Source organism: Bufo bufo, chromosome 1 (genome assembly GCF_905171765.1).
Source record: "Bufo bufo chromosome 1, aBufBuf1.1, whole genome shotgun sequence".
In the NCBI taxonomy this organism is placed as follows: domain Eukaryota; kingdom Metazoa; phylum Chordata; class Amphibia; order Anura; family Bufonidae; genus Bufo; species Bufo bufo.
The window spans coordinates 245,312,810-245,331,062 of NC_053389.1; the positions used below are offsets into that span (position 1 = coordinate 245,312,810).

The 18,253-nt window shown below is 43.0% G+C and overlaps 1 protein-coding gene across 3 annotated transcripts in view; it reads left to right on the top strand.

Moving 5' to 3' along the window:
• SYN3 (synapsin III) overlaps nt 1–18,253 on the top strand; it is a 337,312-nt gene that overhangs the window by 140,514 nt on the left and 178,545 nt on the right. For all 3 annotated transcript variants that reach the window (XM_040438056.1, XM_040438067.1, XM_040438061.1), the window contains exon 4: nt 1,871–1,962. In XM_040438056.1, the coding sequence (XP_040293990.1) occupies nt 1,871–1,962 (92 nt within the window). The remainder of the gene's footprint in view (nt 1–1,870; nt 1,963–18,253) is intronic.

Sequence of the window (18,253 nt, forward strand, 5' to 3'; positions counted from 1 at the left end):
TAGTTATATTCATGTACATAGGAGGCAGTATTACAGTAGTTATATTCTTGTACATAGGGGGCAGTATTATAGTACTTATATTCTTGTATATAGGGGCAGTATTATAGCAGTTATATTCTTGTACATAGGAGGCAGTATTACAGTAGTTATATTCTTGTACATAGGAGGCAGTATTATAGTAGTTATATTCATGTACATAGGAGGCAGTATTACAGTAGTTATATTCTTGTACATAGGGGCCAATATTATAGTAGTTATATTCTTGTACATAAGAGTTAGTAATATGGTAGTTATATTCTTGTATATAGGGGGCAATATTATAATAGTTATATTGCTGTACATAGGGGTAGTATTATAGTAGCTATATTCTTGTACATGGGGGGCAGTATAATAAGTCTTATTCTCTCCTATAGGGGTAATATTACAGTAGTTATATTCTTGTACAAAGGAGGTAGTATTATGGTAGGTATATTCTTGTATATTGGGAGCAGTATTATAATAGTTAAAATTCTTGTACATAGGTGCATATTATAGTAGTTAGTTTCTTGTACACAGGAGACAGTATTATAGTAGTTATATTCTTGTACATAGGAAGTAGTATTATAGTACTTATATTCTTGTACATAGGGGGTAGTATTATAGTAGTTACATACTTGTACATAGGAGGCTGTATTATAGTAGTTATATTCTTGTACATAGGGGGTAGTATTATAGTAGTTATATTCTTGTACATAGGGGGTAGTATTATAGTAGTTACATAATTGTACATAGGGGCAGTATTATAGTAATTATATTCTTGTACATAGGGGGTAGTATTATAGTAGTTGCATACTTGTACATAGGGGCAGTATTATAGTAGTTGTATTCTTGTATATAGGGGCTGTATTATAGTAGTTATATTCTTGTACATAGGGGCAGTATTATAGTAGTTATATTCTTGTACATAGGGGCAGTATTATAGTAGTTATATTCTTGTACATAGGGGGTAGTATTATAGTAGTTGTATTATTGTATATAGGGGCAGTATTATAATAGAGAGCTCCTCTTACAGTGACTGGACCTGCTCTTTTATAGAAATAATGACAAGTTTCCTTCATACGATTAGCTGACTGTAATTCAATCATTTTAGGTCCAGCTGATTTTTTTTCTAATATTGCTTCTCATGAATCAACCAATTGAGTCTAATCAGTCAGTGACTCTGAATCTCTATATTGTAATTGGATCAAACCTCTCAGAAATCTAAGTGGAGCACTTTCCAGTCGCCTTGTGTTGCAGCCGTCGCCTTTGATCAGGTTGGATAGTTTATAGTGATGGTGTTGACATGTGAAGCCGTCTGTCGCTGTATATGATTCTCCACAGAAACTGCTGGAACCGGAAAAAAAATTCTGAAATGGATAAATTTAGCAGCCATCAGGAAACCCTCCTACCAGGTTAAACACTTGCCTTTCCTGTGAATACTGAGCAGCTGTAACCGGACAGAACCTATTATTCAGCGTCCCTTAGGGGTGACATGTATTTCTCATTTTGATGAGAAATTCCCACATTTTTTGCAGTAAATTTAAGTTACTTTTTGTTACAACTTCTTGTCAGCTTCTTCTTGGTTTAAACTGCACCTGGGAAAGCTGAGTGACAACTAACGCCATTACAGCCACCAAAAGGTTTGTTACCCAGCTTTCCTAGAATCCTGAGCAGGAAATCTGCCTAGTTGTGCATAACTATTACATGGCAAGAAAGATACACCATTTAGAATACTGAAAACTAGGGGGGGGCAACCACTTGGAGGTTGTAATGGCTGCCATATTGTTTGTCACCCAACTTTCCCAGGAACAGATATAAATCAAATCAACTAAATATATATTTCTTTTTGTAGGCTGAGTTCTCGGAGCTGAACCTGGCAGCATATGTGGATGGTGGCTGTATGGTGGACATGCAGGTTATGCGGAATGGCACCAAGGTGGTGAGGTAGGAGATTCTCTAAAATGGTCTCTTGACATTTTTGCCTAGCTGTTTTTGTACCAGTTTTATTTCATGATTTCTCGAACCATGTGAATATGTGCTCTCAAGTGCTTCTAGATACGCTTGAAAATGGACAGTACAGCAGTTTATATCCATTCTGCAGGAATATAGAATAACACATATGCCCTGAAATTCTTCTCAGAGTCTTCTCAGGCATTTAGCAATGGGTCATCACATATTAATACAATTCTAGCTGCCAGCAGACGCTACTGGGGGAGGTATAAGAGCTTACTGAATACTGTTTGTGCATTGAACTCAATTTTATAATGTATGCAGTAAGCTCCCTCTAGTGGTGGCTACAGGAAGCTGGGATTGTATTATTTAATTGCTTCCTGATGCAGCCATTTTCTGATAATTTAGTTTTTTTTTCCTCCTTGCCTTCCAAGAGCCATAAGTTTATTTATTCACATATCCATATGAGGGCTTGTTTTTTGCAGGACAAGTTTTACTTTATAATGACACCATTTAATTTTCCATACAATGTAATCAATGGTGTACCTATATTTCATAGAGCCCCATAGCAAAATAGCCCCATAGGGTACTTTCACATTAGCGGCAGGGGAGTCCGGCAGGCTGTTCCGGCGGGTGAACAGCCTGCCGGACTCTGCTGCCGCTAGTGTGAAACCAGCATTAGTGTAAGAAAATTAAAGCATCGGCATAAGTAGCAATAATTAATGATATGCAATAATATCACCATATACCACATTATGGCAAATGCCTTATATTATTTCCCACAAAAAGGTACAATATTCTTGAATCTAATTGAGCCCCCCAACTTCTGAGCCCCATAGTAAGTGCTATGGCTGCTATAGCTATAGTTACACCCCTGGATGTAATAGAAATTAGGGATTGACCGATTATCGGTTTTACCGATATTATCGTCCGATATTCAGGTTTTTCAAAGTTATCGGTATCGCCATCTATTTTGCTGATATGCCAATAACGAATTGGGAACAAGGATCGCGCTGCTGTCAGCACGATCCGTGTTCCCTCAGCAGAACAGGGGAGAAGGAAGCAGTGTCTCTCTCCCCCCTGTGCTGCCACTGCAGCCAATGAGAGGAGAGAGGAGAAGAGGAGGGGAGGGGCTGTGGCCATTGCGCCACCAATGATGTTGACTCACTCACTCATTCATTCAAATTCAACAGGAGGCGGGTGCTGGCTGCAGAATCATACAGCCACACCCGACCTCTATTACAAGTAGCTGCCATCTGCAGCAGTTAACCCTTGCCGCACCTGAGGGGTCAACTGCCGCGGATCACAGCTACCGCTCATAGAGGTCGGGTCCAGCTATATGATTCTGCAGCCAGCACCCGCCTCTTGTATATGAATTAATGGGCGAGTTATCTTCATTAGTGGCGCAGTGCGCCCCCCCCCCCCCCCCAGTATTAAAAACATTGGTGGCAGTTGCCACAGGGTCCCCTCCTCCTCATTAGTGGCAGTGGCATCTTCTGATCGGAGCCCCAGCAGTGTAAGCCTGGGGCTCCGATCAGTTACCGTGGCAGCCAGGACGATACTAAAGCCCTGGCTGCCATGGTCAGCTCTATGCTGCTGTGTGCACAAAGCACAGAGGAGCATGGAGAGTGTAAAGTCCTATTCACCCTAATAGAGCTCTATCAGGGTGAATAGGACAAGGGTTCCAAGCCCTAGGGGCTAAAAGTTAGTAAAAAAAAAAAAAAAAAGCCAAAATATTAAGTATAAATGAAAAAGAAAGATTTACAAAAATAAAAGCTAAACGTTAACAATAAACATGTTCATTTTCAGCAGATTTGTGTAGGAATTTTTTTTTTTTTTAAAAATGGACAGAATATCGGTATAAATTATCGGCTATCGGCCTGAAAGTTCACAGATTATCGGTATCGGCTATAAAAAAATCAATATCGGCCGATCCCTAATAGAAATGTTAAAAAAATTGGAATCATGGTATACTCACCACTTTCTCTGGCGTCGTTCTCTGCTGACCTGGTCTACACTGCTTGTGGTTATAGGTATACGGCACGTGGCCACTGCAGCCAGTCACTGTCCTGAGCGGTCTAATGTTGAGTTTATTAGAGCTAATAGGTTTCCATTCCTGAAATCCATTGCGATGACGCCATATGGTCTAGTATTATACTTAGTTTCCAGGAAGTCTCAGCTCATGGGCACCAAAATGTGGCCTTCTAGAAGAAAGAAGTCTTACAGGAAGTGTAGAGAATGGAGTTCTTCTCCAATTCCCTGTGAAGCCATGACCACAATGTGGGCCTCAACCATCAAGACCTCCTTACCTATCACTGCTGTTTGTGTAGTACCCCAGACCTGGGGGAACTACATATTGTTTATTGTTGTGCATTGTACTTAACTGTTTATTTATCCCTACGTCCTATGACCGTACCAGGAGAGAGGATCCGCCTCCAAGGACAGGAAACCCACAGGTATAAATTAAAAGGAGCCTCTCCCTTATTTAGTCTGCTTCAACGTTCTACAGGCACTATAGATTGAATCTCTCAGCGGTGTCTGATCTTTCTTTTGGGCGTAAAGTCCTTCAGGCTGTGGCCCCCTCTAATTTTTCACCCTCCGGGATATCTCCTGGTGCTGTTATAGGACGTAGGGATAAATGATAATTACTTACCGGTAATTTGATTTTCCGAAATCCATGACATCACGCTTCTAATTCCCCCCCTATTGACTTCCTTTTTTTCTGTTTCCAAAATATTGGTGATGGGTCTGAATTCTATTTTCACAAAGTGTGCAAAAAAAAAAAAAAAAGGGGGGGGGGGAATTTAACACTAACCCAGGAAGAAAAGAAGGTTGGATTGGCCCAAATGGAATGAATGAATCAAAGGTGGCCTCTCATCTCTGAAAACTACTGAATAAAGGAGAGGCTCCTTTTAATTTATACCTGTGGGTTTCCTGTCCTGGGAGGCGGATCCTCTCTCCTGGTGCTGTCATGGACTTCGGAAAATCTAATTACCTGTAAGTAATTATCATTTCCTAGCTATCACTATCACTAAGGATTGTATGTGTTATGGTCCTTGTTCCTCCCCTCTTGGTAGGAGTGGGCTGGTCCTGCTTCCTTCCAAGAGAGGGGTTCTTCCTGTCTAGGGACAGAGAGGAGAGGACGACAATAAAGATCGTATTTATTTCAATAATTAGCTGCAGTGTGCCATTTTGACCGGTGTTCTTAGTTATATATTTGCACTTTACCTTGTGGTGCCTAATGTGAATAGTGGTAATACATTTTCCTACATTGCACTTAGTAAAAAGGACTTTGTTACATTCAACTCTGGCCTCATTCTTCAGTGCTATAACTTTCACTGCAGCGGACCCCAAGGAGTGATGTAGAACACCGCGATAATACAACACTACATCAGGACCACTACCACTCCCATCCTCTACACAGGGGCCCACTGCATTTGCCCAGTTCTTTAACCATACAGTTGTTTTGCCCAGTACTCAAGACCCCTTTAACATGTAAAAAGACAAAGCCCTGTATGTGAAGCAGGTGGTGGCATAGGTTAGCAGCATCTCTCAAATGTTTTGGCAGCTCACTAGGGAAATTGCCGCTGATTGACGAGCAGCATGACACCGATGATGCATCTTCAGCCATACCAGAACCTGCAGCCCATAGGTGAACAAGCCAAATAGTTTTAACTGGTCCCAGACAGAGACCCTTGCATGAAACCCTTCATTATGTTGTACTCGAACACCAGGAGAAGGAATGCCTCCTAATATGGGACTAGTAGCCCCAAGTCCTGAACATTCCAGTGTAAGCCTGTCCCTGCATGTCTGCCCAGCACGTCGTCTTCCCCATACTGTTTTTCCAGCTGTACAACGAAGTTACGAGTTCTCTGTGTGTTTTATCCACCAGGTAGGTCCCTTAGTGTCCCACCACTTGCCCAACATATGTCCTTTTTGCCTGGCAAACAACTAATTGCAATGTATCTGGATCCCATAGTGATTGACTTGACCCCCACTATGGAGTGCTTGGAATTCCTCACCCTTCCATCCGTCTAACCTGTTATTATATACAGTTCGTTGACTTGTGACATTGATTACAGTTTTCTCTCAACAGAGAACATTTTTCCGATTCCGCATTCCTTAAAGAATCTAAAAGGAAAAAAAATATTATGTTCTAAACTGTTAGCAGACTTCAATGTTGACATACAGTCAGGTCCATAAATATTGGGACTTCGACACAATTCTAACTTTTTTGGCTCTATACACCACCACAATGGTTTTGAAATGAAACAAACAAGATGTGCTTTAACTGCAGACTGTCAGCTTTAATTTTAGGGTATTTACATCCAAATCAGGTGAACGGTGTAGGAATTACAGCAGTTTGCATATGTGCCTCCCACTTGTTAAGGAACCAAAAATAATGGGACAGAATAATAATCATAAATAAAACTTTCACTTTTTAATTCTTGGCTGCAAATCCTTTGCAGTCAATTACAGCCTGAAGTCTGGAACGCATAGACATCAACAGACGCTGGGTTTCAACCCTGGTGATGCTCTGCCAGGCCTCTACTGCAACTGTCTTCAGGTCCTGCTTGTTCTTGGGGCATTTTCCCTTCAGTTTTGTCTTCAGCAAGTGAAATGCATGCTCAATCGGATTCAGGTCAGGTGATTGACTTGGCCATTGCATAACATTCCACTTCTTTCCCTTAAAAAACTCTTTGGTTGCTTTTGCAGTATGCTTTGGGTCCTTGTCCATCTGCACTGTGAAGCGCCGTCCAATGAGTTCTGAAGCATTTGGCTGAATATGAGCAGATAATATTGCCCGAAACACTGCAGAATTCATCCTGCTTCTTTTGTCAGCAGTCACATCATCAATAAATACAAGAGAACCAGTTGCATTGGCAGCCATACATACCCACGCCATGACACTACCACCACCACCACCATGCTTCACTGATGAGGTGGTATGCTTAGGATCATGAGCAGTTCCTTTCCTGCTCCATACTCTTCTCTTCCCATCACTCTGGTACAAGTTGATCTTGGTCTCATCTGTCCATAGGATGTTGTTCCATAACTGTGAAGGCTTTTTTAGATGTCATTTGACAAACTCTAATCTGGGCTTCCTGTTTTTGAGGCTCACCAATTGTTTACATCTTGTGGTGAACCCTCTGTATTCACTCTGGTGAAGTCTTCTCTTGATTGTTGACTTTGACACACATACACCTACCTCCTGGAGAGTGTTCTTGATCTGGCCAACTGTTGTGAAAGGTGTTTTCTTCACCAGGGAAAGAATTCTTCAGTCATCCACCACAGTTGTTTTTTCAGCCTAATGATGGCTTGCTTCACTCATAGTGACAGCTCTTTGGATCTCATCTTGAGAGTTGACAGCAACAGATTCCAAATGCAAATAGCACACTTGAAATGAACTCTGGACCTTTTATCTGCTCATTATAATTGGGATAATGAGGGAATAACACCTGGCCATGGAACAGCTGAGAAGCCAATTGTCCCATTACTTTTGGTTCCTTAACAAGTGGGAGGCACATATGCAAACTGTTGTAATTCCTACACCGTTCACCTGATTTGGATGTAAATACCCTCAAATTAAAGCTGACAGTCTGCAGTTAAAGCACATTTTGTTTGTTTCATTTCAAATCCATTGTGGTGGTGTATAGAGCCAACAATGTTAGAATTGTGTTGATGTCCCAATATTTATGGACCTGACTGTATACCCCTCGAAGATACTGCCCAAATAACAGTGCAAATAACAGCCCACAAAGTCTTCAAATGGTCGACTTGGCCCATAATGATGCAAGACAGTGCCGAAATAATAGTGTCCCATATTGTCTAAATAGTATTGCTTTACAGGCCCTAACCAGGGGTGCATAACCCACGGCCTGGGTGCCACATGTATCCCGCGATACTGTTCTGTGCAGCCTTCAATCATCTGGTCACAAGGGTGCCCATGCATATGTGCAGCTATCTCCATTGTAATTTATGGGAGTAATGAGACATTTTACTAATTTAGCAACTTACATAATCTGCAGGCAAGGTAGCCACATGCATGGATGGTCTCTTCATTTATGGAATACAAACAGGAGAGAAGGGTCCCCCCCATTTCCCGATAGGTGCTAGTTGCACTTGCAGGACATCCACCTTTCACATATTTATGGTATATACTTTTGATATGCCATACATTTCCCATATGGTAATACCCATTTAAGTTTTGTCTGAGAATGTGGCCGTCAGACCAGAAAAGGATTTGCAACCCTGCTCTAAATAATAGCGCCGTACAGTGCTGAATATTATTGCCAATAATACCAGCCATAGTGATCAAATAATAGAACCAGTAAGATTAGTAGAACTGGTAATATCAGTGGCAATATAAGTGACAGCATTAATAGGGCTATATAATGCTGCCAATCACTGTGCCTATTCTGCCACTGATGTACAGTACGTGAGAGAAGTCTCTGAGTGTGAGTGGCAATCTCTTGTACAAGCATTGGAAGATAGTGAACTCGCTATAATAATTCCATAGCAACATAAGTTGCTAGTAGAATTCCAGTGAGAGAGACACAATGGATATGTCTAGGTAATTTATTAAATGTACCTTGAGAAATTATGAAAGCGGTCAGAGGAAAATGCTCTCTCCAGCTCTGTGATTCATGTCTGACAAACAGGTAATTTACTGGATTTCACTAAATGAACTGACATTAAGCAGTAATGTCTTTCTGATGTTCAGTAAATGTTCTAAAACTGTAGGCAACTTTTCTTGATATAATCAAAAGGATAACATCTTTGTATAGGCAAGGCACACTAGGCTAGCTGTTGCCCAGTAGTTAAGGTTCTAGATACATAAGCAAGAAAGAACACCTAAGTTGACCTAAAGTTCTTTGAAAGTTCCTTCTGGCTTGACAGAATTACTTCTCGTCAGATAAGATCAAAACAACCTTGGATATAGGCCTGATTAAATATTTGGAGTCACCTTATTTTGCAATGGTACTGTAACTTCTATCTCACAAACCTTGTCATCTTCATTAGGAAATATGTTTAAGATAAGCCCCATGAGCAATTGCGGATTATAATAGGAGCGTTTGGGTTGGCAGTCCCGGGCTTGGCATTGCTGGGGGGCCCAACGCCGACCCGAACGCCCACATACTGCGGTGGGGCACGGGAGCGCATAGTTCCCTGCCCTGCCGCCAAACTACTTCATGGGGGCAGTGTGGGGGCAAATTACTTCACGGGGGCTGTGTGGGGGCAAATTACTTATTGGGCAGTGTGGGGGAAATTACTATGTGGGGGCAGTGTGGGGGAAATTACTATGTGGGGGCAGTGTGGGGGAAATTACTATGTGGGGGCAGTGTGGGGGAAATTACTATGTGGGGGCAGTGTGGGGGAAATTACTATGTGGGGGCAGTGTGGGGGAAATTGCTATATTGGGCAGTGTGGGGGAAATTGCTATATTGGGCAGTTTTCCGGGAAATTGCTATAGGAGGCAGTCTGGGGGAAATTACTATATGGGGCAGTGTGGGGGCGTTGCTATTACAGGGACATATTAGGGAACATTATTTTTGGGGACACTATACAGCAATTATTACCTGGAGCACAATTTAGGGTGTTATTATTATTATTACTGGGGGCATTCTAGGGAGCATTATAATTGCTTTAGACACTATAGGGACCTTTGGGATAATTTATCAAACTGGTGTAAAGTAGAACTGGCTTAGTAGCCCATAGCAACCAATCAGATTCCACCTTTCATTTTTGACAGCTCGTTTGGAAAATGAAAGGTGGAATCTGATTGGTTGCTATGGGCAACTAAGACAGTTCTACTTTACACCAGTTAGATTTCTCATAATTGGGGTCATTTATCAAACTGGTGTAAAGTAGAACTGTCTTAGTTGCCCATAGCAACCAATCAGATTCCACCTTTCATTTTCCAAACGAGCTGTCAAAAATGAAAGGTGGAATCTGATTGGTTGCTATGGGCAACTAAGACAGTTCTACCTTACACCAGTTTGATAAATGACCCCAATTATGAGAAATCTAACGTGTCTGTATAAAAAACTCTGTAGATAAAAGATGTGGCTGAAAGAATTAGTCATGGTGGTCTGGGTCAAACTGAGGAGAAGAGGAAAGAGAAGGTCTACATGACAGGAGATGTCCCTGGATGTAAGAGGTATGTGGTGCTGTATTCTCCTATATGTAGTGATGGCTCACTATTGTGACCTGTATCTCATCTTCTCCTCCAAGTCTTTCTTATCATAATCTTATGTATTTTAAATTTGGCAACTAAACTTTTGAATAGTAGATGTTCCCTGCAGTCCTATGTAACACCCCACATAACACAATAATTCACTGTTATGTGGGATGTTACATAGGACTGCAGGTAACATCTATGACATCTGTACTCAGAGAGTTATGAGATGTGGGGGTCCGACTCCTGGCACCCCCGCCAATTAGTTGTTGGAGGAGACCGCGATGTTCCAGTGAGCGCCGTGGCCTCTTTGCTCTTTACATAGCACAGCGCTGTCCATTTGATAGCACTGTGCTTGGTATTGCACCTCAGCCCCAATCACTCGGATGGGACTGAGCTGCACCTAGACCATGTGAACGATGAATGTGACGTCATATGGCCTAGGAAGAGACTGTGGCGCTCACGATGCACTGAAGCAACTTCATACAAATTTATTTTTTACTAAAATGGAGGGAGGGGCCCGAGTTGGGTAGACAGCCCCGGGCCTATCATGCACTTAATGCGCCCCTGCGCCATGTGTTCCTTTCCACTTTTTGGTCCTTCATGAGAACAACCTCTCTTACTTGTAGGTTCGGTTTGGCATTGCTGCCATTTTCTTCGTGTCTCTGATATAGGTTACCAGATGTAGATTCTCCTGGTGGTTCGGGACAATTCCAAGTTTCTGAATGAGAAGAGTAGCTGGATGAAGAATAACAGAGGATTCTTGTCACGATGGGGAGTTGGGGAAACCCCCCACCATACAATGTCAGATATAATGGGGAAGCAGCTAGGCCAGGATACCGGAATCAGGGAGCAGGTCACCTCCTAAAGAGTCCCTAATCCTCGCCCTAATTTATCACCGTATGAGCGGACCTGGATGGTAGGACGGCTCATACCCAGGATACCTAGGACCCCGAGTCGCCCTGATAATCCCTCACATAGGAGCAGGGGAGAGACGACCTGTTCTTCCACGACTCGGATGAACAGGAGTCTCAACCGGCCTAGTTGCAGAGAAATGCCAAGTGGAACAGCAGGTAAGTTTCCAGTGGCGGGGATAACCACTGAACCTAGAACCCAGGTAGGCATAGTAACTTACCCCTGGCAGCTGCTGGACGGCACAAGGTAAACTGGAACCCATAAAAACATACTGCAATCCAAACACCAAACAGATGCAGTATTTACTGACACACAGGAACCAGCACTCCAGCAACAGCTCACAGACTTGACATTTGGTTCAACCCTCCGGGAAACCATGAAACCCCCTTCCGGAGGCCACGACAGACAAACAGGGGAACATCTAGCATCCATGCCGGACAGAATAATACACCAAACACTGACCAGACACAAAACAACAACTAGACGAACAACCACAACCCAGAACATATACCCATACCAAACATAACCACAGGTAAGGTAGGGAAAATGGAGGAGACATAAGGAAAACATCGATGTCCCACTAGGTGGCCCTCACACTGGAAGATGGAACATCCAGACAAGGAGCATAACTCCAGCACACACCAAGGCTGGAGTACAGCTGACTCCTGGCCAAAGGTATAAGAAGCACCTAGTGACCACACCCAATCAGGGGGTTAACCCTTACAGCACCAGACACGGGAAGGTTACAACTTAAAGGGGTACTGCATACACCAGCCACCACGTTGCCACCGGCAACGGCATGCATGGCAACCATGTCACGGCGCACACAGCCAAAGCCAAGACACTGCCACCACATGCCATAACAGCAACACGTTGCCATTGGCAACCGCAAGCATGGCACAAGTGTCCCGGCGCACACAGCAAAGGCCGTGACAATTCTGGATACAGGAACACTGGGCCTTGAGTTGAGGCAGTTAAGCAGACACCTCAGCTTAGGAGGTGGTTAAAGGAGTTTTCCGACACTTATTAATTGGAATTGGTTCTGGCATGTGCAACTTGGAAGTTTCTTTTTTTAAGCATTAGATCAATTTTGCTGGCAGGAGGTGATGATTGCTTTATCACGTAATCAGTAGTGCCATCAGCTGGGTCTTCAACTTCTCCTGGGATGAAGCAGTCCAGATCAGTATCTTGGTGTAATGCTTGTTCAAGGACTTTAAGTTCACCTCTTCTTTTTCCACTTGGAGAATTTTTTATTGGACTTCTGCCTCTGACGCCATGTGTGCCATCATTACTCTTACCTCTGCGTCTTTCTATTCTGTTTTGGCCCTTACCTCTGCTTCTTTCTTAGTAAAGGCACAGTAATCAGCTATGTACGGATTTCCAATAGAAATCAATGGAGCAGTCGTGCACATTTCCGACCAGGTCCATTCATTTGAGGAGGGCTCCATGGGGTTTAGGGCCTACATGCTCTTGATCGGTGGGTCCCAGCGGTAGGTCCCAACCGATCTAATAGTTATCCTCCCACAGGAATGGGGATAACTTGATATAACCGGGATACCCCTCAGCTCTTTTCCATATGTCAGCTAGGTTATTGTGAAACTCATCTTTTGTTGCCTTAAAGTTCTCTCTTATCTTTTGTGTCGGTCTGATCACATGTTTAGATTCAACATTTTGGTCTACAATAAGCTTGGACATCCGAGTTGTCAGAAACATGATGCATTTGCTTTGCTCCAGTGACATAGGAATCCACAGAGCTTTTTGTGGATATGTTACGCTTTTGCTCAGAAAGGTACTGTTCTCATTAAGATGAAACTTCAGCTTGCTCATAGACCATGGATGTACCTGCAAACACTGTAGACTTAGGTTTCCTTTGACTATTCTGCCACCGATGTACGCGAGAGTGTGAGATTCAATGTCTTGTACAAGCAATGAATGATAGCATAATCATTCCCCTATTGACACCAGTTTCATGTAGAATTTCAGTGAGGGAGATGCAATGGATATGCCTTTAGGTAATTTATTGAATGTGCCTTGAGAAATGATGATAGAGGCCAAAGAAAATCCTCTCTCCAGCATGACTAACAAATTGGAAAAGACTGTAGGATGCAGGACGTGAGCTCACAGAGGGCGAGGAGTTACAGGATAAATAGCATAATGAATTACAACATAGATAACTTCATAAAACCAAATATAACAATGGCCAATAGATGGCAGCAAAGTATAGTGGTTAACAGAACTAACAGAATACAATAATGAATTCTTGTTCAGAAGCCACATCTAAGACAGCACAGTGCTCATATAATAGTAAGTACTATAGTGCGTGAATGATACTAGCTTTTAAACTGATTTTCAGAGTTGAATACTGATAACCTATCCTCAGGAAAAGTTATCAATATCAGATTAGTGAAGGTCTGACTCCTGGCACCCCTGCCAAACTTTTGAAGAGGTCATAGTGCTCCTTTGAGTGCTATGCTATCCTCTCAGAATACCAAGCACACAGCGCTGTACATTTTATAGGAGTGAGCTATGCCCAGGCCATGTGACCGAAAAACGTGACATCACTGTCCTAGAAGGAGGCTGCGGCATCAACTGAGCCCTGCGGCCTCTTCAAACATCTGAGGATAGGTCATCAGTATTATACTCCTGGATAATCCCTTTCATATTTGCTTTAGTGCCCACATTTTAGTGTCAAGCATAGTGCCCATTTAACCGTGCCAAATTGGCAACAACTGTACGGGTAAAATCTGACATTCCCTGAGCGCCAGGTCGTGTATAGGATTGTTTTAGTTTGTTTCGAGCCTGCCTTCCTCAGGGGGCACTTCATGGAGGACATATTTCACACTGTGTTTAATTACACTATGTCAGTGGTGAGTTAGTGCTGCTGTCAGCTGAAAGAAACCATGTAAGATGCCATTGAATATTCCACAGATTGATGTTCTCAACGTGACAAAACAGGTACTTACTGATGTCTCATACAGGATCTATATTCTGTTCATATTGTTCTTTTACTAAAGGTACTTATAATAATATGTCCAGTTAACCTGACTGTAGTGTGTTATGCATTTAAAGGAGACTTGCATCTGACAAGCAGTGTTTTTTAAAGTCTAAGGGTCTATTCATACGTCCGCAAATGGGTCCACATCCGTTCCGCAATATCGGGAACGGGTGCGGACCCATTCATTCTCAATGGGGCAGGAATGGATCTGGCTCCGCAAAAAAATAGAACATGTCCTATTCTTGTCCTCAATTGCGGACAAGAATAGGCAGTTCTATGGGGGGTGCCGGCTGGGTGTATTGCGGATCCGCAATACACCACGGACGTGTGAATAGACCCTTACATTGAGTAGTGTCCCTCCTGAACATACAACTTAGTGAGAAAGGGTGGGGCTTAGAGGAAAGGGGTGTGTTAAAAATGCTACATTTTCACCAAAATTGCACCACAATTGTGACATAAACTACTGCCCCAATGTAAGCAATACCAATAGCTGATATAGTCACATATATCATCCAACCTGAGCCCCTGTGATAAATCCTACGCCATCTATAGGGTTAGTAAATCTGGGGCATGGGATGAAAATTGTCTAATCCATTTGTTTTGAAAAAAAAAAATTGTGTGAATTTTTATATTTGACACCCCCTCCCCTCCTTCTAACATGGTGTAACCTAGTCCGCAGTGTTCCCAGCCTGGGGATCCAGTACGGATATATACAACATCATGTACTCCTCAACAGCTCGGGACTGTAGGTACCTGCCTACAACTGACTGGGGAATTTGTTCTAAAGTAACCCAGAGATTTCCGTTGATGCAGATCTGTTAGCGTTGGGCTTACAAAATAAACAGAACACACAGGAGACCAAAATAGGGAAATGTGAAACCGACGCCGGGAGCGGTGGAAACATGAAAACTGCACAGTGTACCTCAAAGACTCCGCCGTGCCGTAATAAGGTTAGAATTTACACAATTTCCCAAAATATTTCAGCTCGAGGGTGCTAGGCCAACATGAAATATCACCACCCCGTAGGATGCTCACCCTCATCTTCACGACTCCAGCATAGCTGCAATGTCTGGAGTCTAAAAACACAACTAAAGACTGATTTCTAAATTACAAGAGATTGAAGATGTTCTCTCTCACCCACTTTCCTGCCAAAAAGTGACTCTACTGGGGGCCCCCCATTTTCCAGATGGGGTGAAGGTTTGGCTTGGCCCGGCATACACCATAGTAATCCCTGGACAGCCTAACAACATAGGTGGCTCGACAGCAATGCAAAACTACAACTCCCAGCATCAGGTTGTCCGGTATGACCTTAGTCCATAAGCTTCAACTTTGTGGTCCTTGAGATATAGGGGGTCATTTATCAACATGGTGTAAAGTAGAACTGACTTAGTTGCATATAGCAACTAATCAGATTCTTACTTTCATTTTCCAAAGGAGCTGTCCAAAATGAAAGGCTGAATCTGATTGGTTGCTACGGGCAACTAAGCCAGTTCTACTTTACACTAGTTTGATAAATGACCCCCATAGTCTTGAAATGTAAATCTCAGTGGAGAACACAATGGTGGCCATTTATCAAGAGGCTTTTAACTAATTTAGTCGTAAAAATAGTCAGTTTTCGACAGTTGGTCAGGACGGGGGTTGAGCAGGGGAAATCCATGCCCCGGCAAATTTACTAACATGTACGTCTGGAAACAGCCATACACGATGGTTGGTGTGGTTTTTCAGCCTTAGATTAGCCTAATTTATGCCTAGTCATGAGTGAGGCTAATACTCTGGCAGAGGAATCCTCCAGCTGCGTAAGTGGAAAAAAACTGCATAAAACACTGTTCTTTGTAAACGTGCTCCCCTGTTCTATTGCGTCATGGACACCACCAACAAGAAGGATAGCCACGTCTGTCAGCTACTTTATAAGGCCTCTTTCACACTACTGTTTTTTTTTTCCGTTTTGCGGGCCGTTTTTTACGGTCCGTATACGGAACCATTCATTTCAATGGTTCCGCAAAAAAAACGGAATGTACTCCGTATGCATTCCGTTTCCGTATTTCCGTTTTTCCGTTCCGTTGAAAGATAGAACATGTCCTATATTTGACCGCAAATCACGTTCCGTGGCTCCATTAAAGTCAATGGGTCCCCAAAAAAAACGGAACACATACGGAAATGCATCCGTATGTCTTCCGTATCCGTTCCGTTTTTTGGCGAACCATCTATTGAAAATGTTATGCCCAGCCCAATTTTCTCTATGTAATTACTGTATACTGTATATGCCATACGGAAAAACGAAACGGAAACACAACGGAAACAAAAAAAACGGAACAACGGATCCGTGAAAAACGGAACGCAAAACACTGAAATCGACATACTGTAGTGTGAAAGAGGCCTTATAGTGTTCAGTTTGGACTTTTGAGAATCGCCTTGACAGCGTGACCTGCAGCAGGACACCATTTTGCAAGCAAAGTACTAAAAGTAGACAACATAGCAATGATAGAAGATCCATCAACAGCAACTTGTTGGTGTTTTTAAATGCTTAATATGTAAAAAAAAAATCTGGAAAATAACTGAAATCAGCAAATTTTTACAAAGATGCCAGATCTAGGGCGATGCAAGCAATGGCGAAGCCTTCCTTTAAACTCCTTGAGACATGAGTACTAGCTCGTAGATCCCGTGAGATGAAAACATCCCTGGCCCGTGTCACAGGACATACCTGTCACATATCCGCATTAATAATGGAAGCTAGCGAGCAGCTGGAAGCTTACCGCAGTCATTTGCTCCCCCGGGCTGTTATAAGATGTTATATTACAGGCTCCAAACAGAACCCGGCCCATAAATAACTGGAGTCACGTAGTAATGGGGAGAGTTGCCGCTGGACCAGGGAGGCCTCCTTGGTGGGTATCTGCTACTTGAAAAGCTGGATGTAGTCGGGTTTGGGACCCTAATGCAGGGATCTCAAGTCTCCCGGAGGTTCAGGGAGTCTCCCGCTATTAGATAGCGGCTCCCTGACACCCGCATGTGAGACAATATATCCCAGAAAGGTTTACTGATAGCAGAGCAGAGAGATAAGAGAAGTGACAGGACACAGAGTTTAGATTACAGGTTGAATTAACCCTTTAGGGTCAAATTGGCTTCTCAAGGAGATATATATGTTAAAGGCATCCCTCCTTCTGTCTCATTCAGTAGCTATAGAACTATTGAGAGAGATGTATTTTTTTTAAACACATTTAACCCTCCATTTTAATTATATTATTTACCCCAATGTTAAATTTGCCCCCCCTTCCCGGATGCTTGTTTTTTTCCTACAGTGGGGTAGATAATTACACACAGGGTTTTAAAGAATAAACTTCCTGACTCAGACCAAGAGCCGACTCGGCGAGTCAGCAAGTGAATGGAAGCATCCGCGCATGCGCATTGCGCAACCTAAGCTTCGGTTCACTTGCTTCTTGTCAGCTCAGCGAATGAACCGAAGATTAGATTCATGAATCGGGTCATTTGAATGAACTGATTCAAATGAACCGATTCATGTGAAAGATCCGAACTTCCCATCTCTAGTTTACTTGCAGTAAACCTTTCCGGCAACCTGTAGCAGTGTCCCCTTCTCGGCGCGTGCGCACAGTGCAAGAAGAAGCCGATGCCAGCAGTCCGCAACGGCGCATCAGGCTGAGCCTGTGCGCACGCGCGGGATCTCAAAGCGGGAGGAGGGGGAGGGAGGGAGAGGCGGCACTGAGGAGTAGAAGGCGGCGCTGGGCACGAACGGCGATGCGTGCGGCCGGGCATAATGCATCCACAGACCTCCCCTGCTTGGGCACCTTAATTCAATGATTGACAGGTTAGTAAAACCTGTTTTTCCGCAGAATAAAGCCACAAATAGCTTTTATAAGGCCACCTTAGAAATCAGAATGCTACCCTGGACATGAGCAGATGTTTAGCTCACAGGGCTTATAGGTGGTGACAGAATCCCTTTATACATAAATATAATAATTTGGGGCAGGGTAATGAGCCCAGTCCTCCACACCATAGAGCAAAGTGTGCAGATACTGCATATGTTTGGAAAATGTAATAAAAAGTTTGTGAAAGAAAAAAAAGAGAACCTCCCTGAAATGAGTTTTTGCAGGTTGGGATGTCTGAATCTATGTCTGCTAATGAACTTTACCAGAGATAAAAAAAAAACTGTCTGGGTACTGCACTTATGTATTGTGATTCTG